The 27,627-nt window shown below is 33.6% G+C and overlaps 1 protein-coding gene across 1 annotated transcript; it reads left to right on the top strand.

The window, feature by feature from the left end:
- The first annotated feature begins 1,337 nt into the window (after positions 1 to 1,337).
- LOC128202984 (alanine--glyoxylate aminotransferase-like) lies at positions 1,338 to 26,653 on the top strand. The gene is made up of 12 exons (XM_052904201.1): positions 1,338 to 1,914; positions 5,057 to 5,135; positions 5,734 to 5,847; positions 18,284 to 18,348; positions 20,908 to 21,008; positions 21,570 to 21,640; positions 22,683 to 22,767; positions 23,115 to 23,210; positions 23,688 to 23,757; positions 23,943 to 24,038; positions 24,891 to 24,973; positions 25,416 to 26,653. Exons 1-12 carry the CDS (start codon positions 1,534 to 1,536, stop codon positions 25,558 to 25,560), a joined length of 1,386 nt encoding a protein of 461 aa, XP_052760161.1. The 5' UTR covers positions 1,338 to 1,533; the 3' UTR covers positions 25,561 to 26,653.
- Positions 26,654 to 27,627: the final 974 nt, after the last annotated feature.

Below are 27,627 nucleotides of genomic sequence, written 5' to 3' on the forward strand. Positions count from 1 at the left end.
TCAGCCATCTGCCGAGTTAAGGCTTTATTCGTTGATATATAAGACCCTTAAACAGTCCATTTTCCAGTATTAAAAAAAGCACCACAGAACGTCTAGAATGCACCAGATTGGACCATTGTTTTCAGAAAATTCCGGAGGGGGGGGGGGGGGGGCATGACCCCAACCCTCCTACCACAATAATAAATCCACAAGAATAGAGTGCTAGCTAGGACCCTGGCATGCATGTACATCGCGTGTTATAAAGGACATTGCGTCGATATATAAAATATAACTACCAGGCACTTCTCAGTCTCTTTCTAGAAGTATTAGAGCATTAATTAGTTAACACTTGTGTATGTGCCCCTTTTTAAAAGCGCTCTTTCTCATGGATAATGCTGATGACAATCGTTCTACAGCAGCACTAGTTATTAGTACATTTTATTGTTTTGAGTTATGTACATTTTTACTTTGTAAATTACTTCAGTCTTTTAAGACTAATAGCAATTGTGTTTTTCAACTGAGAAAAGGACCTACATTTTCAGCCAATGGAAATATTTCTTGCTAAGTGTGATTTTGACCATGTCTTTTAAGAATGAGCTACCAACATCCTGCAATTTACAGGGTGGAATACGCCCTTTAGCAACAAACTATTCTCGTATGAACTAGACAGGATAAAAACTATCCGATTTCCCCCTCTTCATCATAATATGTTTTCAAGTCAACAGGATGTGGTCTGGGATGCCCTCTCTTTCTGTAAGATTGGCAATGATACTACAGATTATATTCGGATAGTTAATCATGAAGTCGTACGCTTAAATCAATCTCAAATTTGCAGGTGTTAAAGTACCGCCTACACTGCCAATCATCCAATACTTATTCAATGTGTCAGCTTGAGTTTCAATGTGTCAGCACATGAGGAGTTAGATCACCTAAAGTAATATATTATTAATTAATTACTTCATTTCCACTGACAATTACATACTACGTAAGAGAGTGCACTTTTAAAACATATATTATTTTCTTAATAGTGTGGCCGATTTACCAATATTTATTGAAATACCAAACATTTCTGTATTTTTAATTTATGTGTGCGTGTGTACGTGTGTGTCGCTTAAAAGAAAAAAAAAGAAAAAACAAAAAGCAAACAAACTATTTTTTACATTTTCTGTAAAACAGGAGCTATAATGCAAAAAAGCTATACATGAACATTACCATAAGGTATGTATGCAAGGACAATGTTAACCATTTAATCATCTGTAAACTGAAGTATTAGATGTTCACTGTTATCACTGTAAGGATGACCCCGTCGTTATCTAATTTCAAACCATATTCAATTTAGCATCTTAAGTATCAAAATACTGTATTCGCTTAAGGTTACCTATTCGCGTATATTTATATTGTGTATTTGTGAAATTTAGTATCACATAGTGAATATACTCCTGTATGTGTTTATGTGGGAATAACAAAAAGAGAAGGTTTGTAAAAGACAAATTCAAATCTGTATCAGATTAGAGGTGCAAAATTTAATGTTAAACTTAATTGCGTAAACAACGGATGACCATGTTTGTCAAACTTGGTATGCAGGGACATGCTTTAAATAGGATGCACAATGGAATACGATCATTCAGAAAAGTATTGGATTTAAACGCTTCAACACTCACTGGTAGAAGTTTACAACATTTGTACACTAAAGGATACTCATCAATAACCGGACGTAACAATGTCACTCGTTCATTACACCGCGTGCACAGTAGGTCTTTATCCGGAGACGTTACCGGAAGTGAGGCCCCTACGCCGCCCCCAGAATGCCTCTCGCGGCCTCTAAACTTCCCGTTCAAGACTCTCATGGGACCGGGACCGTCCAACTGCCCTCCACGGGTGCTGGCAGCGAGCGCACTACCGATGCTGGGACACTTGCATCCGGAGTTTACGCAGGTCTGAAAGGATTAACGTAAAATAATATACCTTAAATAATTATGTTTTTTTCTTTCATATGTGAACTTCTATATGAGCTCATCTGAACTAAGTTCATTTCGATCTTCAACTTCTATATCCGAAATTGCTCCTCTATCTTACTCCCCCAGATTCTTAAATTAGTTTTACTACTCACAGAAAAAAACTAGCCATATACCTAAGGACGAGCCCATTCGATAATGATCTTAGGGATATCATCTATTAACTTCCGGTTTATAAATTGACTAATTTCTCTATTTCTGTTTCCAAATTTTCATCAGGCACATACAGCGCCGTAGCCACACTGGGGCACACCGAGGCAGCTGCCTCGCTTAAAATTAAAATTTAAACAATTAAAGTAACTAATGCAATGAAAACAAATAAGATCGACCTCTGAATTCGTGAAACGACTACGATGTTACATTTAATTATGAAAAATGCCATAGCAACAGACACTGAGGCAAACCGAGGCACCTTTTTTGCTGTCATTTAGCACTGCCGGGACTCTGTACAATGTATCAAACCCTACAGCAACGCATTTTTGCTCGCGCACTGACGGCACGCTCTACGTATAGAATGGAACTCCGTATTATTCAATTGATTCCGCATGAATTACAAATATTTATATTTGTAATAGCCTAGACAATATATACAAATTTTATAAACGAATTATTGCATGTTCCATTTTATACATGCTTAAGTCTCGGCCACATGTAGGAAATATATAAAAATGTTTTAGCTGAAATGAAAAGCTACGCTTGCTTACACACAGGTAACGCGCGTTATAAAATAAACAAACACAGACATTTCCATATGGACATAATTTAAGTTATAATAAAACTTGTTTAACACACAGGTAACGCGCGTTATAAAATAAACAAACACAGACATTTCCATATGGACATAATTTAAGTTATAATAAAACTTTCAGCAGGAGGAATTCCTCTCAGAGGGAGATGGTTAAAATGGTCCAAAATCGCGGGAACGGAAATAATAACTTTTTTATGAACTGGATAAGCACATATGATAAAAATCTTTCCAAACCAAAGTTTACATCGCTGCAGCCAATAACAATGGGACATAGTCCTAACAATTGTCGAGGAAAAGTGTTTGATGGGGCATCATCGACAGTGAGTGGACAAGTAATTGGCGTTTAGACTCGGATTACTGACCTTGATATTCATGCTAAATATGTCACGCATTGTAGAAATCATTGTTAAAATCAAGTAGTTGTCTTATTATGCACTCAGGTTCCATCGATTTGCAATTTTATGAACACATCCCAACAACTTACTAAAAGCGCAGTGTCTGACCTTTGAGCCAACTCACCACAGTATGAGGAGGAAACGGATATGTCATATTTCAGTGGACTTCAAAAGGACAGACTCTCCCTATTCTTTCGGCTACGAGATGGTTATCAGGAAAGGATTCCATTAGAACCCTGTCCATTATGAACATATATTAATCGCATTAAAAATACCTAATGCGGCAAGTCATTTGAAGTCAATCGAAAGCGGTATATAATTGAATTTTATAAGACCCTTATAAAAATATTTTTGACAGGTCAGATATAGTAGCTATACAAATAAATATATTGCCAGGGAACCCAGACTAATTCAAAGGGATAATGACGGTGTAAATACATCAATGATGGACCATTATAAGCTTAATCACTTCTATCCAGTTTTAGACCACCTAATTCAACACTTTACTGCTTTATTCTTTCACCTGAAACAATAAGAAGACGTTAAAGAGGGGACTTATGTGTTACCTGGAAATCATGACCATTTTTCCGTTAAGCTTTAAATACAAATTCAAACAAAAAAATTCAAACGAACGTTCTATGATAAGCAATTTGAAACCAAAGTTAGAAGATGGAAACACTCCTGCGTCACTCAAAGAAGGATTTTAAATGTGTGACGAAAACGACTTCCCCACCATTGATGCAATTTGTAAGTTAATTTTAAAATTACTTGTGGGTTCCTATTCGTGCGAACACAGTTTTGGCGCTTTCAGAAAACTCAAAACATGGAAACCATCAACAATGTTTTACTCTTGTCTTAATCGTTTGGATTTGATATTTGTTCATAAAAACATTCCAATAGGCTGCACGTATACTCCGCGATTGCGATTCCGGACATCGAAGTGTTTTGTTTTGTTTGACTTTTGATACAGAAAACAAAACAAAATGTTATATATATATCGTGTATCTTGAATCAATGTTTGCTTACTTCGTTTGTCTTTCAATAATCAGAAATCGATTAAAATCAGGAAACCCAGCTCTTTCCGCCGAGCTCGTCCCTGGGTCCTAATACCAATATATAAATCTATGAAATTATTTTCTTTACGCTCGCTCATTAAAAATGAAAATGTATATAAAGTGCCAATAATACAATTTTAACGGTGGTTTTACATGGTCGAAGTGTCGTCAATGGCAAACTAAGAGGAGTCCTAGAAAAAAGAACTAGGAGGGAGCATGCTCCCGGACCCCTCTGGACTGCCTCGGTATAAATGTGCCTCTGGCTACGGCACTGACATAACATAGCTCGACTGACAAATCTAAATTAATTTTAAGTCTCAAAACAAACAACAATTCTAAAGTTACTGACCTTTCGCATAAAGATAATTTCATTTAACTGCATGACTAATTTTAAACAAATGACTTCTCAACAAAATCAGACTTTTTTATAAGTGTCTAAAACAATGACTAAATCAATCAATTAGACGTTTGATTTACTAGAAACGCCTTGCTTTCATATTTCTCTATCAAATCTTGATAAAAGAGACTAATGTATTACTAACATGTCATTCTGAACGATCTCTGTGTACTAACTGTATCGGCATTTCCAAAACAAAGGGAAGCAACACACGACGGAGATATAACACTAATAATTTCGTCACAATATATATTTAGAAAACAACTTCTAAGAATGAGACCTTAATTCAATAACATAACTGAATCAGCGGGCATCTGAGCATTCAGTGTCATTAAATAAACTTTCTTGGAATAAAATGATAAGAAAACATGTTTGTTTCATAGTAAGATCGCGTTTTATAGGTCTTTTATTTTAAGGTTTAACTCGATGTTTCTTCACACAATTATAAAACAATATTGATGTTCCAGATAATGGACGAAGTCAAAGAGGGGATAAAGTACGCCTTCCAAACAGAAAACACCTGGACTGTGTGCGTGTCTGGTACAGGTCAGTGATATTGCTATATTAGATTTATAAGAACAGAACATATATGGGTTTTAAAGTAAATATAAGCATATCGTTATAAATTTGTACGACACAAAACAAAATCGGTATAACCATTGGAAAATAATTAAAGATGTCGTTTTATGTTAAGCTTATTTCACCGGTTTCCGAAACAGCCATTTTCAAAAATGTACTGTCTGGCATATATCTGCTTGTTGTTGTTCAACTTCGTCTAACAAGTCGTTTAAGTTATCGCAACTTACCGTTGCAATGCAATGCAAATTGTCTGTTATGTCAGTTACGAATGCAAGTTTTGAATTATTGTGTTAGTCTTACATTTTACATGTAGTTATCTTCATAGGAAATTTGGGATAAGTTTTACGTTTTTGGTGGAAGAAGAAAACCTTGTCATTGAACGACAAAATGGACAATTTGTTCATATTGAGAAGTTTGGCGTCTTCTCAACTTATGACAATGAAGACGGAATGGTGTTGTTGAAAAGGTTGATAGACCCCTGGTCGACTTCACCATGTAGGTCTTGCTGACAAAATGCAAAATCATCCATGAAGAAGGACTTACCTTTTGACATGCATTCGTTTAGGTCACGCGGCTATGGAAGCGTCCGTTTGTAACTTGGTAGAAGAAGGAGATCCAGTCTTGGTTTGTGAGAACGGACTTTGGGGACAGAGGTTTGCGGACATGGTCGAAAGACATGGTAAGTAACGTTTGTGTGTTTTGAAATCATGGGCGCCATGAAACGTCTGAAACGTCTGTGATCTCAGATACTGAATATGTTAAATAATTGACAAAATACAGACAATGGGGTAAGAGATCAACCATTTAAAACATACCGCTACCTTAAATTTAACCAGAACAAGTAATTGATTCAGAGCGTGTCATAAACTACCACATTTATCACAGACCTAGTGAGAAATTAGCCAAGTGAACAATTTGGATTGTTGTCGAAGTTCAAACATTGTTGCAAATGACAACAGTAAACGGACACGTTCCCATTGGAATTCATTAGAAAATGGACTTGATAAATCTCAACTGACTTAACACGGAATCTCTTGATCACGTTCACAAACGATTAGCTTCAGAACACAAGATACAAATAAGAACGACTTCTTTTCCATATTCATGAGGTGACAAACTATGGTTATCATGGGAAAGTTTGAAGATTTATCACACAATTTGTATTCGTTATTGGGAAAACTGTATTGGAGTATTCATATGTTCAAAATAAAGGTTGCTAATATTCTCATTTCTTTAACATGTACTAATTTGTAACATGAAATGAAAAAGTTCTAACCATCAAATTTGTCTTGATAAAACACATGCTTCTTTATCTTTGGAATCCGATGCTGTATTGAAACGGTTTTAGATACAATGTAAATTTCGTCATTTCGTCAACGATACCCTCTAATGCAGCTAACATTCGCATTTTAATGAGGCTTATGAATAAATACGTCAAGTATTGGTGTAATTTGTTGGAGACAAGTCAGTTGGAGAAGCAACAATTTGTGTGCAAGGGATACCCAAATGAATGTTGTTGATTGGGCAGGATTTCTTAATTAAAGCTCACCCTCCCCTTCCTGGTATTTTTCACTCACACTAATAACCAATTTTGTATATGAGTTATACAGAAATGTAGCTTCAATGCAGAATATTAAAACATATTTAGAAACGCGTGAGGAAATCACCACTAAGTGTCCATTGTTTTCAAAATACTTAAAGTTGATGGTAGTAATCATCTCATTTGATGAATGCATACGGTATCAAAGGATATCGGAAACAGAGCCCGCTCGGGGCTGGTTAGATGTGGATTTCCTCTTTTGAATTTAGGAAGCTGGGAGAATCAGAAAAAATATATGATTTTGTTTGGCGAAAATAAAGATCACTGCTGTAAAACATTTTAATTACACCGAGGAGCATAATGCAGGGTTCCGATAATTATCTTTCATTAATTCAATTTAGGACATAAATACTTGTGGATTTCACAAAACAGTGAAAACATATAAGTATATCAGTAAGTTCAAAGTGAAGCCATTTTAATAATGGCCTTGTTCTGGACTTTGGTCAGTGTATACTTTTACATTAACGGATAAAGAAATGTAATTACTGGATGCATTACTGGAGGCCTCTTTGACGTATATTATTAACCTCCAGCATAATAGCGAAACGTATCGACCAATCCATAACTTTGTTCATAACTAAGTTTATTTAGTATATAAACCTTTGAATGGTGACACATTTCGATAAAATGTAGACGAATTCCGATATAATCAGGGGGGTTTTACGATCGTGTTACGATCACAATTTGCAACAGAAAAGGAGAAACCAGCAACAAACTTTAAAAACAACGACAACATTTTTTTACTTAAAGCAATGCAGAATTAATTTCGAATTAGTAAGGTTATCATTTAAAAACTTAGAATAAGAACTAACGTTCACAAGTTCATAACATATCTTCACTTTTATTCGTTAAAAATGTCCATAAAAATAAATATACTTTGAACACACTATATAAGAGATATTTATATCCAAAAACAGTTTGGGTGCAATTACCACAAATGGTTGAAATGTATTCGCAGGGAATTATTTAATTAAAAACAAAATCTAAAAAGAGAATTTTCGCACTTTTTTATAAATATTTATATGAACAACTACAGACACGCACTCAGTAGCCAAAAGTTTAAACATAAACCCCGTTTAATGGCAAAGGGTAAACGTCAAAGACATAAAAGACAAAAACAAACAATCACAAACAAAAATCATGGAACAACAGCACAAAACTCCCAAAACAACACAGTAAATATATATCAAATATAAAACTATGTGTGTTAATCAAGGATTGTTAGGTACCGCCTTGGAACGGTCAGTATAAAACTTGTTAACTTTTTTTTTAATAATTAAACGTTTAGACCGATGATCACAGATGCTTGCCTGTTTAAACAAAATGTTCAAAAACATAATATAATATCTCTAACAACTTTCACTCATATTCTACAAAAAATATTGTTTATTCTCAAATATAATCTTTACATGGAATAAATAAAACAACAACAAGAAAATTATAAACGTATCCTGAAAAAAAAACATAGGGGAAAAACATATTTTATTTTTTCATTATAGGTCGCCTAATATCGAAATAGATGATAGCATACTGAAATACTGAATTCAGAAGAGATATATTATTAGATACTGAAGTACTCAATTAAAAAAGACATATACGTGCAACACCTCCCCTCCTAAAGGCAAAACACGTTGTATGTAAAATAATTTTCTTGAATATGGCGGGTGAAAATTACACGTTCATTAACAACATATTTATATTACATGACATTAATATAAATTAAATGCAACATAATTGGTTACTTCAACACACTACATAAAATTTTAATTAAAATTAAAATACAACCACGGAAATACGTTTCATCCTGTCTTCTACTTTATCTAATATGAATGGAACAAGCGGAAAAGTGAATCTGGAATTAGATATTCTATTTTCAGACCCTTTAAATGCTTAATTTCAATGGTGTGTCACTGCAACAACAAACTGCTTCTCAGCAAACCTGTGATTATCGTTTTTTATTTGTATCAAAATGATGGGATTGTGATCGTTAAGGCAACAATTTGTTAATGTGATAATGTCAAATAAACTTGTTAAATAGCTATAAAAAGGATACTCGTTTTTGATCGCAGAGTAATTTCTCTGATGTTTGGTAAATGTTAAGGAAAAATAACAAACTGGAAAGCCAACCTAGGTTTGTCATCTTGTATCAATATAGCAGTGCGTTCAGTCAGGCGAGCGTTTACAAAACGCTCGTAAACGTTTTGTTTTGTATCCCTGTTGCAACGCAGCGCATACACGTTAAGCGGGAAACAAAACAGCGAACGTTCGCCGCAAACATCTTTACTGAACGCGCTGCAGCACCTGTACCAATGTCTCTGACATCTTTAGCTCAATTAAAAAAACTGTAAAATTCTGGTGTCAACACCTGTCTACGTTCTGATTTAAAAGCTGTACTATATTTATGCAAAAAGCTGTTCAAAGCAATGTTTCAATAACTGCAATAAAGTGACTGTTTTACTTCTGTATTGATAGGAATGAATTTCAACAAGCTCAGTCAAAATTTATTCAGGTATTTTCTTGAACATTTTTTTCGTTAATAAGAATGATATCAAGCCAAGATGAATACAGTAATGAAATGGGGTGTTCATCAACCTGTTGAAATTGTTGACCTAAATGACAATGAACTTGAGACAAAAACATATAAATACCACACTAAAAAAACACACCTCACACGCATAAAAAAAATCTCGACAATTAGTATGTAAATATTTATGCAAACGCTACAGAAACAAGCTCAGTAGCAAAAAGTTTAAACATAAACCCGGTTAAATGACACTGGGTAAACGCCAAAGACATATTACATAAAATCACAAACACGAAACATGGAAGAAAAACATAAAACGAGCAGCACAATGCAAACATACTATATATAAAAAACTAAGTATGTTTATCAAGAATTGTTAGGTACCGCCTTGGAACGAAAGCCAGTAACTGTGTTAAATGGGAAAAAACATATTCGTTTAAATACGTGTTACTCTTAAGATCTTTTGAGTATTTGGGGCTTGTCGGACTATTATACTACTAGTATCAGTTACGCTTCATTGCAGACTGTAGTCAAGCCGTTGTGTGGCTTAGATTTGATTCTTAAATTGTAATATTAAAAAGTCAACTTAAGTCACCCTTTCTTCTTATTGGCGTTTCCCCTGAAACTGAAAGACTGAAAACCCCGGTGTTAACTTTGATCCGAAACTGAAAAATGAAGTCAATTGTTTTTATATGTAATCTTTAAACGCTATCGACGTCTTTAGATTTATTTATTCACGTTCTGAACAAATACATGTAAGACACTAGTAATAGGCACTGAAAAAGCCCACTGGATAGCTAGCCAACAAGTAATTTGAATAACTATTTCAATATTCACCAAGCTATTGGAAGATTTTACAATACCAATAATGGACTTCAACTTGAACGTTTCATTTTTCCGTTACACCAGCATTGGAAATAGTGTATTGATAATCATGAGACAGCAGACTCTGAGTAAAACGAAAAGAAAAGATTCTAGTAAATGGAAGCGCATTTTCTATATTAACGAAACTAACTAGAACTCACGTTTGATCATATTCAAAAAGCAGATACACTATATCATTGTTTATTAGTTGTGCAAATATGAATGATGTAACTACAGTTACATATCGTGCAGGAATTATAGTGCTTGGTTTTGTAGCAATTTGGAAAGTTGTGTCCAGCTGTATTCTGTTATTGTGTTTTTTTAAAAATCGACGGAAACAGTTCCCGCCGTTTTTGTCAAACGTTGTTTACGTTACAGTGAACAGTTTGATGCAGGGTGTATTCGGAATATTGGGCTCAACATTAGGAATGGTTTCCATTGCAACAGGCGTGCCGGATTATTTATGCTCAGTAGGTGTTGTAGCCATATTTATTCTCTTGGTTCACCGATCGTTGCAAACATTGTACATATTTGTACAGTGTTGTTTGCAATTTTCAAGCCGTAGTGGAAAGCCGAGAAAAAATGTGATCATTGCCATCAATATATTACTTCTGATGGTGTCTGTATGCGCAATTGGGATTCCCTATACACACGGGAAAAAACGCACACACACTTATATATATGAATGTTCTACAAAAAAGGTACTGAATAATAGAGAGACATTCATTGTATTGCATGCTGCGCTACATGGAATACCGTCTCTACTTTCTGCGCTTATATACGCCGGAATGATTTGCGTAATCAGCTCAAACTTGAAGAAAAAGTCTTTGTGGAAGGTCAGACTGGAGCAAAACTGCAAACCGTCAACAGAGTGTCAGATAGAACCTGAATACCAAAACAAAAAAACTCAGACACCGAAGCAAAGTTCTGTTTCTCATGATGAACATATTCATATTAACCGCCAAATGGATACTGGAGAGGTTTTATCACCTGAACCTGATGATGAAAATGTTGAAATGCGTGTAATGAGAGAACCGCACATACAAAAAGGCGAAGAAAATACCTTAAATCCTCGCCCTGTGTGTGTGAGAAGGTCAGCACTGAAAACAATGAGGTGGTATCTGATTGCAGATAGCACAATTCCGATTGTGTATTTCACACTCGTCATCATTTGTATAACACATGAGACAATGAAAATCTCAATGCATCTGCAGCTAATTGGGTTCGTCTCTCTGTATTTTAATACAGCTTTGGACTTCTTTATTTTGGTTAAACGATATAAATTAGTGAGAGAATTTGTGTACAATATATATCCATGCTTCATCTATCGTGCAAACGGTTTGTAACACTGTTGACGAAATGCTAGAACCACCATCGTTTCAATTGCAGTCAATGGCCATTTAGGTTGTATTGATGTCAAGGTCAGATAAATGTAATTAATGCCAATTCAGGTCGTATCGATATCAATGTCAAATTAATGTTAACAACGCCATTTTAGGTAGTATTAAGATCAAGGTCAAAGATGTATAATCGATGTCAATTAATGTTGTATCAATTACGGCCATACCTGACAGAACTATATAGGTTTATTTACAGCATTTAAGTGAACCGTATGGTAGTCACGTGTCATCAATAAATTTATCTATTAAAGCTCATATCTTGGTATTTTTATGGTGTTAATTCTCGTACAGTGTCTGTTAAGCCTTTACATTGTGCCTTTAAATAATGTTTGTGTTTAAATAATTGACTTCCAGCATTACTCTGTAGTTCTTATTTGATATCATATTATATTATAGTATTGTATTGTTTTATACGTATATAACTTGTTTGATTTGTATACTGTATACATATGAGATGTTAATAAACAAATCGGCCATTCATCAAACTATGTTAAGAGAAAACTTTTTATGAAAGTATGCACGCACTTAACAAAGCTCAACTACTCCATGGACACATTCAACATGCGCTGTAGAAAAAATGAAATACCTTAATATCTTTGTGAAGATTAGCAATCATGTAAAGCATCCTGGTCGAATAGGCGAACGGTTAACCTCAAAGACCCAAATTTCATACGTCAAAAATTAGCATTAAAAAAGTGAGGTGGTAAAATAGCCAACTGTAGTTTCCTTATAAGTATTGAACAAGAAAATGGAGAAAATATTCGATTGATGCTTCAGGAGTGCTTCGAAATATTAAAATCATCTGAAAAACTCAGCTATTTTATGATGAATTTGTTAATTGCCATCCTTGTAGTCATAAAAATGTAATCCGAATACTACTGAAATTGAAAATATCATATTGTATTGGTGTCAGGTATACATTCTTAAAGCTTTGTTATTACACACAAATATTAACAGCTACTGGATTTTAATAACAATACTGAAATAATTAAAATGTTGAAGAAGCTCTGGTATTTTGAAATACGCTATTAACTGTTGGAAATTAAAGGTTTGTTCAATCGTGTAACTATTTTTATTCCAAACTGCTTATATATGGTGTTTCCTAACTATAAGAATAGTTGTATGACCCATTGTAACACAGCATTTATATATGTTATACAATATACTTGTGTTTATACGTTGACCTGAAATAAAACTTGTGTATATAAATTATTGAAGATGAGCATTGAGTCTTAAATAAATTGTTTGTTTTGTTTTGCTCGTTAAAATATGCTGTAGATCATTTGATTTAGCAGCGGTTGAATTATAAGCAAATCAATCCAAATATAGCTAAATATACCGTCTATTTCCGTTTATAACATAATGGCGTCTTTAAGTTAAATTTGATTGTAATTGGCCATAACAAAAACCACAAAATAGAGCAAAGCAAAAATAAAGCAGTATACCGCATCCCTTATATAAAAGTTATAGTGTCAGCCTACTGAGCGGAAAGTGGAAGGTTCGAGGCCCAAAAAGGGATTGTGCTGATATGGCTGGTGGCTGGTCATGATCATGGTGGCTGCATTTATGTCAGACGCCCGATATATACGATCGGAATCAGGGGTAAAATTGTGCATAAATCAAGGTGTCTCTTAAGTCCAGCGGACTTATCCTTTATTGAGAGGGGTAAGACTTCCGTAAAATCACTTCACCGACTTTTATACAGAAATCGATAACCAGTGTGTAGCAAATTTATAAAGTTGTTCAATTCATTTTTTTATTTATTCAAACATATCTTATTCAACATATTCATGCAGACTACACAGAATATGCACACACATAGGTTGTCTATAATATTGAAATGGATTGGAACGAAAGCATGACTTATAGACTTCTTCTCCGTAGGAATTAAATTACTCATTTACCAGCAAAAAGCGATTAGACATATATGTTTTATGCGACAAAGAATTATACATATGCTAAACAATAGAACTTAGTGTGTGCTAAGGCATAGGTTCATTTAATTTGACCTGACATGAATGTTTTTTGTTGACACTTATTATAAGGCTTCCGACGTTTTTCCGTATAAATGTCAGGAGTATCATCTTAACATATTACCCGGACATTTACCATAGACTCATTAAAAAGATACTTTTTTGTTGTAGTCAAACCAAAAAAAAAACATTTTCAAAGGTTGATGAATATTTGTATTATAAATAAGAAGTAAAATATATAAGTTTTTTATATATATTCTATAACTATGCAAATTAAGTAACCGCATCACAGAAAAATGTGATCATACGCGCTGTCAAAACATGTAAACCAACATAAGAAACGATGTTTCAAAAGAGAAATTATGTCGGTGTTAACAAGCTTAATTTCACGAAGAAACGAATGGTGAAGAAGGCTGGGCTTAATCCAAACAAACACCTCCTCCCTGATCACAGCGCCAGAAAATACTTCGTCCAGAAATTGAATTATAGGAATGTTCATGCGAACCAGATAACTTATGCAAACATTGGTACACAAAACATTGCATCTATAAACAACTATGGCCACATAAATTCAAATCAACACATGGAAATGTCCAACATCTTGTACTCCTCCTTGTCAAAATACCCGTCTACTTTCTTGCCAAATGCCCATTCTAGGCAGTTCACCAACAATGCTCAAGTTCACACACTGTCACATTCACTGATTCCACATCAAATCCACCCTTGAAATATGTATTTTCGTTGTTTTTAAGTAAATCCTTTGATTATTGAGACCTGATTTATCTTCTTTTTGTTAATAAAGTTTTTATGTCGGGCTTTTTTCTTTCCTGCGGATGGGTCATCCTTATAAAACACAATGTAAATATTTCGCACTATGTCAAGAGAAGTGTATTGAAGAAACTTTGACCTAGAGTTCGACCGTAAATGAGTTATGTTATAAATAGTATCTTAAATTTGTGTTTATTTTGTATCAAATTTATTAAACTCGTCATTTAAAAACGATTGAAACTCGACAGAGCCTCATTTTTATCGATTTTTTAGAAGTTTTGGGTCGCTTGGTTGTCTTAAGTTTGAAAGCACATGATGATTTAGACAGTTGTAGTTCTAATTAAGATTAGCTTTCATTTTGGTGATTTTCTCATATGTGAAGCGTTAATTCTAAGTAACACATGTTATTTTTTCAGCTTGAGGAATTAAATGTCTGTCTGACTGTCTGTTGTTTGGAGCCCCTTGCTTGGTGATTTTTTAACAAGTTAACCGGTTTATAAAACAAAAACCAAGTTATAAGTTTGTGAGATATTACAAGAATCGGTCCATATCTCTAATATATGGAAACAGAAAACAATGCTGTTTATGAAGACATACATATAAAGGTATGGTTCCTGTAGCATGGTACAGCATGAATTCTTTATTTTTTTATTTAATTATGTATTGGTAACGTTTTTCGTTAATGTTTTAAAAACTTATCTTTGAGTTAGACTTTCTTCTAGAATATATCGAAGTTAATAATATACTACTAAAATGCAATAAAGTGGTTTAGAGAAACAATATAAGTGTTCATATTTTGTATTGGTAACGTTTTTCGTTAATGTTTTAAAAACTAATCTTTGAGTTAGACTTTCTTCTAGAACATAACGAAGTTAATAAAATACTATTAGAATGCAATAAAGTGGTTTAGAGAAACAATATAAGTGTTCATATTGATGTCTGGAATCATATTTCAGTATTTTCATTGCACATATTGGAATCTTTCAAATAATAATTTATCTTACCACATCCAAGCTTATCTCAAAACCAGTTTTGGTTGGATTTTAATTATATCAACCAAAGGATTTATATACTGTACTCATCTAAACTCCCATTTCAAGCCTGCTTTTTGATGTCTAATATGTAATGTTGTCTTTTTGAAGCATTTTTTTTATTCGAAGTTTATAGTATAGGTTAAGCGGTTATTTTTACTTTTTTATGTTTATCGCCCAAAAGAACAAACATCTTGAAAAGAAATATTGCCCTTCATTCTTTAAAGCTCTGAAGTCTTATCTTAAAACTGTCTTTATGGTCAAAACTACAGAAACAAGTTCAGTTGCCAAAAGTTTAAACATAAACCCCGTTAGATGGCATAGGAAACTCTCCGAAAACTGAATCTCTGACTAGCACATATCCTTAAAAAGTATGTTAACACTATAATATAGCAACAGCGTAGTTTTAATGTGTTGTGTATTAGTGACAGGTTAATTGGACGTACTTCGGAACAAATCCATCATTTTGCCGATAGTTTTCGTCACCTAGTGGCTTCTAGAGTGTTCTGGAGGCTTTTGTCTACCAGTTATTTTTGTTCAATTTAAAAAAACCCCAATGAACTCGCCATAGCCGAGAATACCCATCTGTCATAGCTGTCCGGTACTTAAATGCACATTAAGTGCAAATATGACAATCTTTACTTTATAGATGCACTATTACTCCCAAATAAGATTTACCACAGTTAAAAATATTGTTTTAATTTTTCAAAATGGATGAATAAATGTCGAAAACAATAGTTTTTATGAAGGATACTGTGTTAAATTTGAAGCAAATGAACATAAAACACGGTATTTTACCTTATCAGACTATAGTAGACCACAGTAAATCTTTGAGCACTCACCAATCATTTGATATTTTTGCGTTTTCTTCTATTAAATACACGGTTATAATGATACATATCAGTTATTAATAATTTCCATAAATGCATTATTTTGTATGTAGTTAAAGGTTTGAAAGTCAAAATCAATGTTTTGTATTGATGTGTTTGTATTGATTTTAAATAAGGGTGTCACTTTAATCAAACTGCTTGTAATCCGGTCTGTCTGAGAAATGCTGGAACTGAAGGACACTCAGATATTTATACTACTAAAAATGACTGCTCAATTCTGTCTTATTTTATAAAGGCTGTGTAGCAATTCAAATGAAGAAAAACTCGAGACAAGAGATACGGCTATACCAAATTGATTTTATGTTTAGCGTCATCTGGATTATATGTGTGTGGTCGACAAAACCGGAAAAAAAACGCATAAACTATTGGCGAACAAAATATACATTTTGACGCGTTATGTTATACAAACACATATTTAGACATGTACATTTTAGTCACAAAGTCATATTTAAGTGATACTCGTATTCAGAATCAAAACTCACTATGCAATAAATCAATCACTTCGTATGTACGTGACATCCACCTTTGGGCGAAAAGGCTGATCTCAGCGGGATTTGGGGAGCGAATAGGATCGTTGATTGATTTTGGTGATCGGTAGTCTTTAATGTAAATACATATAAGCAGCAATCGTTTGTCGGTTGAAACATTCAGTGTGAAACTGGACTAAACCTATCATAGTTAAGTTGTATGTGTTACTGTCTTGCAGTGAATTCAAATGGTCGAAGGTAAAATACAATTTAGACTACTGCATGACTGATAGAGGAGTTACAAATATTGGACGAAAATACATCTACACTTTGGAGTGCTTATACTGTACAAATGTATGAAATGTATTCAAATGTAATAAAATGTACTGACAATGCATTGATTGCCAACGCTGGCAAATGAAATGTATTTGAACTCCCTGAGTTTACATGTGGAGTCCTTCAGTAACCGTCATTTGGGTATATCGTTTCATGATTTTTTTATATTCCAATATATTCCGATATATTGTGGACGTTTTGTTTATTTTGTACCAATCACAGCAATCGTGTTTACCAAGTCGTATGCATGTTCTTAGGTTGTTCCCTTACCACTTGGATACTAACTTAAGGATGATAAGATACTAAGCCTTGGTGTCATTGTCGGCGTCGTCTTCGTTCAAACATATTTCTTAATAAACGCTCAAAATAAACAAATCAAAATTGGTACACGAGTTGACAGTGAAATACACATAACTTTGGCTGAAATAATAAGTGTAATAAGAGTTGTCTCCCTTGTTCTACCGAAAGGAAAATAGAAAAGCATTGGCGTTTGGTCAGTGTGTTTTGTGCCAGCTACTTGTATAAGTAGACACACTATTTATGCATTTTCATAATGGATTACAGTTCCTTGTAGTACTTTTATAAACTTACTGTCAATACTCTATACGCTTGTAATTTATCAGTTCTTACAAAATGAAGCATTTAGGTGTACAATCTGTGTCCTAAATATGTTGATTTCTCTTAATATAGTTTCTTATGTAGTTTATTCTCTATGCGATGGAGTTCATTTAAATGTTCGCTGTTACACATTCATCGGCTAAGTTAGGGACGAAAAAAGGTAAACTATTGTTCAATTCGAGCCAGCAAGACTTATTTATATTACTCTCATGTTTTATTCGGGGAAAGAATCAATCTCTCTCATCATACCTCAAGTTAGGTTATAGCCTTATTCGTTTAAGGTGACATCAATGATTCGAAAAGCCGAACAATTCGACGTGAACTGAAAGCTTATGATCGGGATCCGATTCCATTGCACCACCAAAAAGTCAATATAATAACACACACACACACACACCCTACAGAATATTATTTATGACCTCTTATGTATTTTTGAGCAATGTTTCGATGTGCTTCATATAATGTAAATTGTACATATACTTACACAAATTTACGTTTATTATCGGACTATTAATGGGTGTCCGCAACATCGAGAGTGACAGTCTTGTTAAGATTATGGGTACTAGAGCTGGGTTTTCCTCACAAGCATATGCTTTTTGTTTTCATGATATTTCACACTGACATTTGTAATATATCATTTTCAGGTGCAAAAGTGTCGAAATTGTGCCTCCCAATGGGGTCTGTGTTCGCTTTGGACGCAATTGAAAAGGTAATGATAAGCGGATGTTAAATTGAAAGACATTGGGTGTCCTCCTGAGGGTTACCATGCTTTTTCTACTTGTTTGTGTTGGAAACTCGATTGAAGTGCAAAGAAGACAACAGATACTATACCCTCGATCAGATTAGGAGTCTGGCTCCAGATATAAGTGATTTATTGGTACTAAAATGAAAAAATACGGTTTAGTAAAATATTTTAATATTGATTAGAAAATGAAATATATAAATAAGATGGTATATACAAATTGAACAAGCAAACAACAACAACAACAATAACAACAACAACAAACAGACGTTTCTCGCTGGTTTGATAAAATACCCATATAACGCGTTATTCCAATTACAAATTTTATCGTCAAATTTCCAAAATCACCTTTAAAAGACAAAAAAGTTGGTATGTGAGTTTTGGACAATATGTAATATTTGTAGAAGTTGTTAAAATGTATTTATTCCACATATATATTAAACATCAGATTGCATTCGAATCAGATTAATTATTATACTTATATATACATGAGATATTGATTCGGATTAAAACGTATGTAAGCTTATAATATCTATCACAGAAAAATTGTACTTCCACTAAAAAGCGGTACAATTCACGCTTTAGAATATTGTATATGTATATAATGGTCTTTAAGTTGCTAGCAATATATATTATATATATATGAAATATGCTAATGCATGTCATTTTGAATGGACGTTTGAACAGGGTGTGAAATGAATTAGAAGAATATCAAGTAAGATAAACAGCAGTCAAGGGAGGGTGTGAAGAAAGTTGGGTACTCAACAATGGGAGAAAGGGACAGTTTTGATAATCAAAGAGATTCGAATCCTAAATGAAATTCTGAAAAATAGTACAGATTTAGCAGTTTTCCTCATGGTTCGAATGTAGATTTATTCAACAATTACTTCTGCAATTCTTGACATGTCACGGATGATCATTCGTCTGATTTAAGAGTACACAGTACATTGTTGAAATAAAAATTACTTTCGACTGAGCATGGGTGAACTGCAGACGTCTCGAATCTTTCAGTGGTAAGCTTCAAGACCACAACACTATTCGCATGCTAAGTTTATGTTCTATTACGTTACGAATATGTTGCCAATTAGATTTGTGAAAACTTGTAGCTATTCCAAAGCCAAGAATAATTTCCTGAATTATGAATGATTTGATTAAAGTCATACATTTATCTATTCATCTATTCATTTTTCCTCTTTTCTTTTCTCATCCATACCAGGAAGATCGATAGCAGATCATTGGCAATGTAAGAACTATGGTTAATCACATTCGGAGGAACCCCTGAAAATATATGCTAACTTTGTCCATCATATTAGTAGAAAATGATCTGAAATAATCACAACCTTTAAATGAGTGATCCAGTTTTGTAAATTCTTATGAAATTCGAATAACTTGTTGAATTGTACATCTTAAACATAATCTTCACTGTTTATAAATTGTTCATCAAGTTCAACATCATCCCCTCCGTGAACCAAGAAAATATGTTGTATATACATGAATCATATCAAAGATTTTTTTGGAAAATATTTTGTTGATTGGAGGTTGGAGAAGGGTACTTAATAGAAAACATTGCCCATTGTCATGTATCTAACTACTTAGTTGGGCAAATCTATTAAATAGTGAAATGTTACTCCTGTTTACACCAGTGAAAGTCAATACATGTGCTTAAGACTATGGATGTTGATATTAACTATTCAATGATGTTGTGTATTGTTTTTAGTTTGATATGCCTATGTGCATTATCGAAGGTTTAATAATATATAACAGTATGTTTTGATTTATATATTATTCATAAACAAAAGGAAACAAAAGACCTATTACACAAGTGGATAAATTCAGCGTTTTCCAAACAATGCATATAAATACTATGCATATTAAACTACTTTTAATAAAAACTGAATAATAGGCAAATACATATAGAACGTATCCATTCCTCAATACATTTCGGTTCTCTAAACATTGCGGGACTTCTTTCTGGCTGCTGAATGAGTTTTGGACTTAATGAATTTTGTTTAAATTACAAAAGATCTAGTACACGTAAAAATCAATTCAACATTTCCCAAACAATGCAATTATAAATTTTTAATAAACAATGATTAATAGGCAAATACACATAGAACGTATCCATTCCTCTATACATTTCGGCTCTCTAACATTGCGGAACTTCCTTCCTGCTGCTGAATGAGTTTTGGATTTAATTATTTTTGGATTGAATGGTGATTGCTGATTATAAGTATCTATCATGTGTTTCCGGTAACGAGTAACCGGCCATGCAGCATTCCCCTGGGTCGGAATTTTCTATCCGTACCGGAAACACATGTCTCATCTTACATGGGAGGGTATAACATGTTTTTTTCCAGCACTTGTCACTTGACCGGAAATACACGTCCGCTATGCAAAATTAATTACTCTCTTACTCTGAATCCAGACACACTTGTTTTCTATGCTCCCACAATCAGTTTTGAAGCTACAGGACAGACCTTATCAGTGCTGACCAAAAATTAAGGCTTAAAACATTCTTATTTTCAGGGTATCAAAGAACACAGACCAAAAGTGCTGTTTGTAACACATGGAGAATCGAGCGGTACCACTGTGCAGCGTCTTCAAGGCATCGGGAAAATTTGTCACGAGTAAATGTTTGGTTTAAAGATAGAATAATATGTTTTAGGCATACGTGCAGGAAAGTCTTGTCTTTGATTTATAGCATGGAATAAAGGATGAAAATGAAAAATTTAAAAACAAAAATATCATTCAAAGTACGAAGTAATGATTTTTGAATGTACGTACATTGACATACTTGACAATTGTAATATGCATGTACGTTTAGAAAATTACCATTTATTGATCTGACAGTTTTCAGAATTCGATTATCTTGAAAAGTGCTGAAAACGTTCAAAACCCTGCAAGTGTTTACACTTTTTACACTGTTTACACGCATAGCCTTATATATAATTATAACGAATAACAAATATATCAACTTTGACCGAGCCTATTGGGGCTTTCTTCATTTTCAGTTTGAATCCAGCAATCTTTTCTGTTTCCTTGAGTGAAGAATAGCAAGAAGCTACGTAACAATGAAGGTTAAATGAAACATATTAGTATGATCATTGTTTTCAAGGTACAATATTGTGAGTTTAACACTAAGACGAAATGTGTGTGCAGCATATTTAAAAGACAAAGATTTTTTGCAGGAATGACTGTCTGCTGATAGTTGACTCGGTAGCAGCGATGGGAGGAGTGCCGTTGTTTATGGACAAATGGGGTAAGAAACTCAATATAGTTATTGAAATTGTACGCAACGAGAACGAATCGAGAATAATGTTTACTTTCAATAACGGGAATAAGACATAGTAATATATACTGCACCAACAACCAAGATTAGTTCAAATTTATTATGCACAACGAGCACGGAGCGCGAATTATGTTTACTCTTCCAATTACGGGATTTTGTTAACATAACAGATTTGAACCTTATTGTTTAGGTTATAATTCAATACGAAGGATGCTTATATTGAAGCATTTTTGAAAGTTTTCCGCAAGCAACATATTGCTGGTTCAGAGCTCAGGGCTGGTATTCAATATTGGTCGTATTTGAATCTAAGAACGATGGCGCTAATTATTGACCAATAGAGTGAATGAATTCAGTGGTGTATGACCATAAGATTGACTTAAGACACATATTGAATACCACCCCTGCTTGCTGGTTAACGTTCAAATATGATACTTAACATATTTACACGAGAATATAAGATACCCCTCTCAAATACGGAACAAGCATTGGGTAATGGTAGACATTCATCGCATCGCTACATGCAATGTCATGCCGCACAATCCAGGCCATGTTTCAAAGTAATACTGAGGGTTTACAACCTATTTCTTCATTATAGCCATTAAACAAATGTATGTATTCACTGTCCACCATTCATGAAATGTTTCAAAGATACACTTGATTCAAAGTTACACCAATGGTTTACAATCTTTTCCTTTAGTATTTGATTAAAAATAAATGTATGTAATACTAATATAAGTGTTATCATATATATACATCGTAATCCATAAAGTAGGTACTATCCTTAAGTAAAATATAAACCTGCAAGTGTAAAGCATTTGTTGTTCATTGCCGGAGAGCTTTTCCGAAAGCATCCTATGTATAAGTCAAATGGGTTTAAATAATTAGTTCTCCTTCTTCTTTTGTTCTCGCCTTATGTTTTTTCCTGCTTGTTAAACATTGGTTGTTGATTTTTAATCAAAACCTGCCAATAAAAACAGACTCATTAAGCAAGGTTTTCTTTTTGTATTCAAAGAAATAGACGTACTGTACACTGGCGCACAAAAAGTGCTGAGTGCCCCGCCGGGAGCCAGTCCAATCTCTTTCTCCGAGAGAGCAAGGTAAACGCACAAAAAGTTAATTAATGCCACAAACTGAGGCATAAACTGCATATTGACAACACGCACTATGATTTAAAATTGCTTTGTGCTATATCATTTAACAGTATGTAACATATTCTCTTCTCTTGATTATACCTCTATAGTATTTGCTAATTTATATTTCATTCAAATAAGTATTCAAGGATAATATTTCTGAATTCCATTGCAACTTATTTAAAAGCTTTCGAATCATAAATGATTCTTGATCACATGTATTTCATTATAAAAGCTATTTAGACTAAGCACTTATGTTAATTGTTCATGATTTCGGCGTAAAAATACATTTAAACATTTCGCTCTATTTTAAGACATAAGGTTGAGTCCAGGAAGACTAAGGTTCGCTCCTATTACTTTGATATGAATGAGCTCGCCAACTACTGGGGTTGCGACAACCAGGCTAGAAGGTATCTGAATAATTATTCAACATGTTTGTGTTTTTTCCACACTGATTCTAATCAATATTCACCGCATCTATTTTTCATGTTTGGATGTTTATTTTACTGCGTAACCTACTGAATGTCAACCAGCGCAGGGATAAACGTGTCAAGGGAGATGCTCATATCTGAATGGAAAAAAAAATAAACATTTGAGCGCATCATCAACCGCATCATTTTATGATTTATTTACCACAAATAATGCCGCTCCTACCAAATCAATCAAAATATTTGGATACCCCATAAAGGCACCGAGGTCAACTGCGGCACCAATCACTCTTTTAATGTGTATTGACTTGTTGAACTGTCAATGATGCAGTATTGTGTTTCTCGTTATGATATTTTTGATAGTTCGGAGTGTTTTCTTTGAATTTATCTCTTTTGCTAGACCAGTTCCAAATACAGAGACATACTTGATGACTAATGCTAATTTGTTTCCATTTACAGGTACCATCACACAGGACCAATCAGCAGTGTGTATGCCCTGAGGGAGGGGCTGGCTAGACTGGCGGATGTGGTAGGCGTGTTTGGTATATTAAATCTCAACGTTATTGTTAAGACAGTCTTTTTTATCTATTTGTAGGAAATACAGAACTCAGGTAACGATTTTTAATTAAAACAAATATAAACATTTTTGTGTGATAACATTATTATGAAACATAATGAGCCCAGAAAATTCAACGTGTGCCCTTTACCCTTCAGGGGCTAGAGACAAGCTGGGAAACTCACAAATCCTGTGCGGAGGCGCTACTTGATGGCGTTGAAAAGCTAGGCCTTGAGTTACTAGTCAAGGAAAAGGTTGTTGAGAAATTGTGAATTATATCACAGAAAATGTATATCTTTTCACTAAATACTTGAATAATATTGTTTTTTTCTTTCATAGCTTTTTCAAGTCAGATTCGTGTACGAGCACGGTGTTGTTTATAGGTGTGTTTCCTAGAATGCAAATTGTCTTGAGTTTTAAATTTACTTGTTTGTAATGCCGTTCCTAAAATCTAGGGAAAAACACCTCACGCAATTATCACTAAACACTCAAATCTCAATCTCAACTAATTTTACCAAATACAAACATAGTACGATTCAAAATCTTGTATGTTTTTTACCCTTTTCATAAGCGTAAAATGTGTTCATAAACAAACAAAACTATTTCCATATAAGAAAAAAATATATTTGTGTATTAGCGTAAAAGCAACGAAATGTATTCATATATATTTTTTGCTTCAAAAGTATATGTATTCGTTCGAATCGCGAAGTTTCATTAACATTTTCTATGAGAGAATGCGCTTTTAAACAGAGTAAAAACATATACGATTTTCAAAACCTTTTTATGTTGGTTAAATGAGCTGGAATTCAAAGTGAGATTTGACTTAAGTATCTTTTTTATATTTGAGCCAGTGGCTGATTTAGAGAGCATTTAACAAACATTTTAAAACAGCTTAACTCTAGATTTCTCATGTTTCTTAAAAATAGATGCTTTTAAATATTTTTTTTTTTATTTCTTGTTTAAATGGTAGAATATACATTAAGCAAATCATAATCCTCCAGAGAATTAAAACAGTATAGGTTTTATTTCAATTTAAGGTAAGGGATTTGTTTTTACCATACTATCCTTCAGTTATTAGCCCCCAATGATTGTTTTCTTATTTTCAGGAACATAGGCTACCATGTGTAACCGGAATTTTAGTTCCTGAAAACGTCAACTGGAAACTCGTGACCGACTTTGCAATGAGCAAGTGAGTTTTGTTGATAAATTTGATTGGTTTTAAAAAGTACATATATGTTTATGTCAGATGATCTATATATACAACTGTTAGTTAGGAAAGACCGTAATATAATGACCACAACATGAACAAGACTGAGAATGACTTATCATCTTCAAGAATTCAATAATTAACAGAAGCTCCGTAAACGTATCTTCCCAATCGATCAGAGAGCAAAACTCGACATAAGCAGGCAAGAGGTATGGGCTTGGCTAAATATATGCCTACTGTATCTAAACAAGTTGTATGTAAATTTTTGGAATGGTATTTACGACAAGAGTTTACAAAAAGTTTCGGTTTTCGTTCTGCGAAAAGAAAACGAGCATATACAAATAACTACACGATTACTATTACGGTAACAGTATTGTACAACAAGAGAAATGTACTCATATTATAATAATGAATCCCACTGCAGGTACCGTGTCGAGATATCCGGCGGCCTTGGCGCAATGGCGGGCCGCATGTGGCGTGTAGGCCTTATGGGATACAACTGTACACCGGACAATGTACGACTCGTCCTTAGGGCGCTTGGGGACGGACTGACTAGTGCACGATCATAAATTGGGGCGAATAGTAGAGAAGTTCGTGCGTTTGATTACATCTAATAAATAACAGACATATTTATCATCAATATTATGATTGTATACATTACGTAAGCGTTAGTTATTTTTAAGAGGCCTTAATGGTGTTTTGGGGGCAGAATAGAAAAGAATCATGTTTGACTTCGGCCAAACAAGTCTATGGAAATTAAGAATTGAGTGAAAAGAGATGAAAAATACGATTACAACATTTTTTGTAACAAGTGGTTGGTTTTAAGGACAGCAGTAATGTTTTCTTTTAGAACACATCACATTTAGCTCGCAATGAAGCTGCTTTTGGACGGGCTGTTTAGTGCACGAAAGTGAATAAGACGAAATTATAATTTGACAGCTGTTAATAAGACATAAACTTGATTACCTAATAACTAAAATGGCATTCGTCATTTCCTTTTTTTCGCTTATTATCAATTAGTTCATAACAAGTGAGGTCACTATTTATATTTGTATTGGTTGACGCAAACGTTATTTTTTTCTAAGACTAATTTTCATTTTCTTAATTATTAAAAACAATCATATATATAACCGTATATTCATGTTTCATGGCTTTCATTATTTAAAGAGTACCCTCAGAGGAGTACATTTTTTTTCTTTTTGTTCGTGTTGTTTAAAGTAATATGTTGTCATTAATATCTTATGTACGTACACACAATACGCCAAAAGGTTTCTAACTTTGTTACAGATTTGTATTAATATATACTTAACTTTTGATGTTAATGTATTATTATTTAGTTTGTCTGTCAGTGTATATTTATGCATTTTCGAAAATTAAAGTAAAGTAACATCAAGCGTTGAAGTAGCATCGTTGAATACTAAGTAACATAACACAACATGGAGACCTATCAAATGACATAATATCCTATTTAAAAGCGTTCAAAGACAAGACAAGCGTATCAATCACGAGGTGTGCACTATCACATTGAAAAGTAATAGCATATGTGTTGCGCGTATAATATGTTTGATTTACTACCATAACATACATTATACATGTTTGAATATGGTCAATGTGGCCCATGGCTAAAACATTATAAACCCAGCCCCCTTTTAAGAATATGAGTAGTTCATTTATTGTGAATTATTAAGGATCTATATTTTATATACATGATTTATGTCAAAAATCAGTGTCATTTCTATTGATGTAAAGACGAAGGTTTATTTATTCTTAATATTTTATAATTGGTTTATGTATATATATATATATATATATATATATATATATTTACTTTTTTTACTTTGACTGGCCAAAAGACAAAGTCGAAACACTTTAGGCAACCACCAGACATTTTAAACAATCGTTATCTAATTAAATTAAATTTTGATTTTTTCATTAGTCCTGAATATAAGCTGCGTGACAGTGTTAGTATTATGTTGATCTTGGCACATTGTACATACATAATCAGATAAGTGTTATACTATCAAATATAAATACGAAACACTGTTTATGTTCAATGTATTTTGACACGTGTTCGTGTATCCAGTGCGGAACAAAATGTATTTTCGACTGAAACATTTTATTTTCTCTATCTTAACATACTACTCATATTAAAATGTTGTCCACGAACTTTACGAACAGCCCTCGTATATAGTTTATAGGAAATATTTTTCAAACATGTGAGATAAATATTAAACCAGTAGAGTTAAATGTTGATACTACAAGTATAATCTTTTTGCAGGTAAAATCAAAAACATAACATAACATAACATAATTGCTATGCAGGCCGATACATCGTCACGTACAGCGATGCCTCTTACACGAAAAAATCTTGTACCTGAAGCGGTACTTTTCATTACATTACTTCATTTCATTTATTTATTTTCAAACGTTCTGCATGTTATCGTGACATATGCAAACCATGCAATCGAGATATATGGAACACCCTAAACCGAATAACGTAAAAAGGTATGTCAACGATTAAGTAAGGTATAAATATAACAAATATATAATAATTTCGTACGGAGAATGTGTTTTGATGTGTCAAATGGAATACCGCTAAATTTCGTATCGGAATCTGGACTACTGTAGCTTCCTTT

Source organism: Mya arenaria, chromosome 9 (assembly GCF_026914265.1).
Source record: "Mya arenaria isolate MELC-2E11 chromosome 9, ASM2691426v1".
In the NCBI taxonomy this organism is placed as follows: Eukaryota; Metazoa; Mollusca; class Bivalvia; order Myida; family Myidae; genus Mya; species Mya arenaria.

Coding starts and splice junctions, on each gene's coding strand:
- LOC128202984 (XM_052904201.1), top strand. CDS start 1,534: ATGACCATGTTTGTCAAACTTGGTATGCAGGGACATGCTTTAAATAGG. Junction 5,136..5,733: donor TGTGTGCGTGTCTGGTACAG/GTCAGTGATATT, acceptor GCATTCGTTTAG/GTCACGCGGCTATGGAAGCG. Junction 18,349..20,907: donor CTTTGGACGCAATTGAAAAG/GTAATGATAAGC, acceptor TCTTATTTTCAG/GGTATCAAAGAACACAGACC.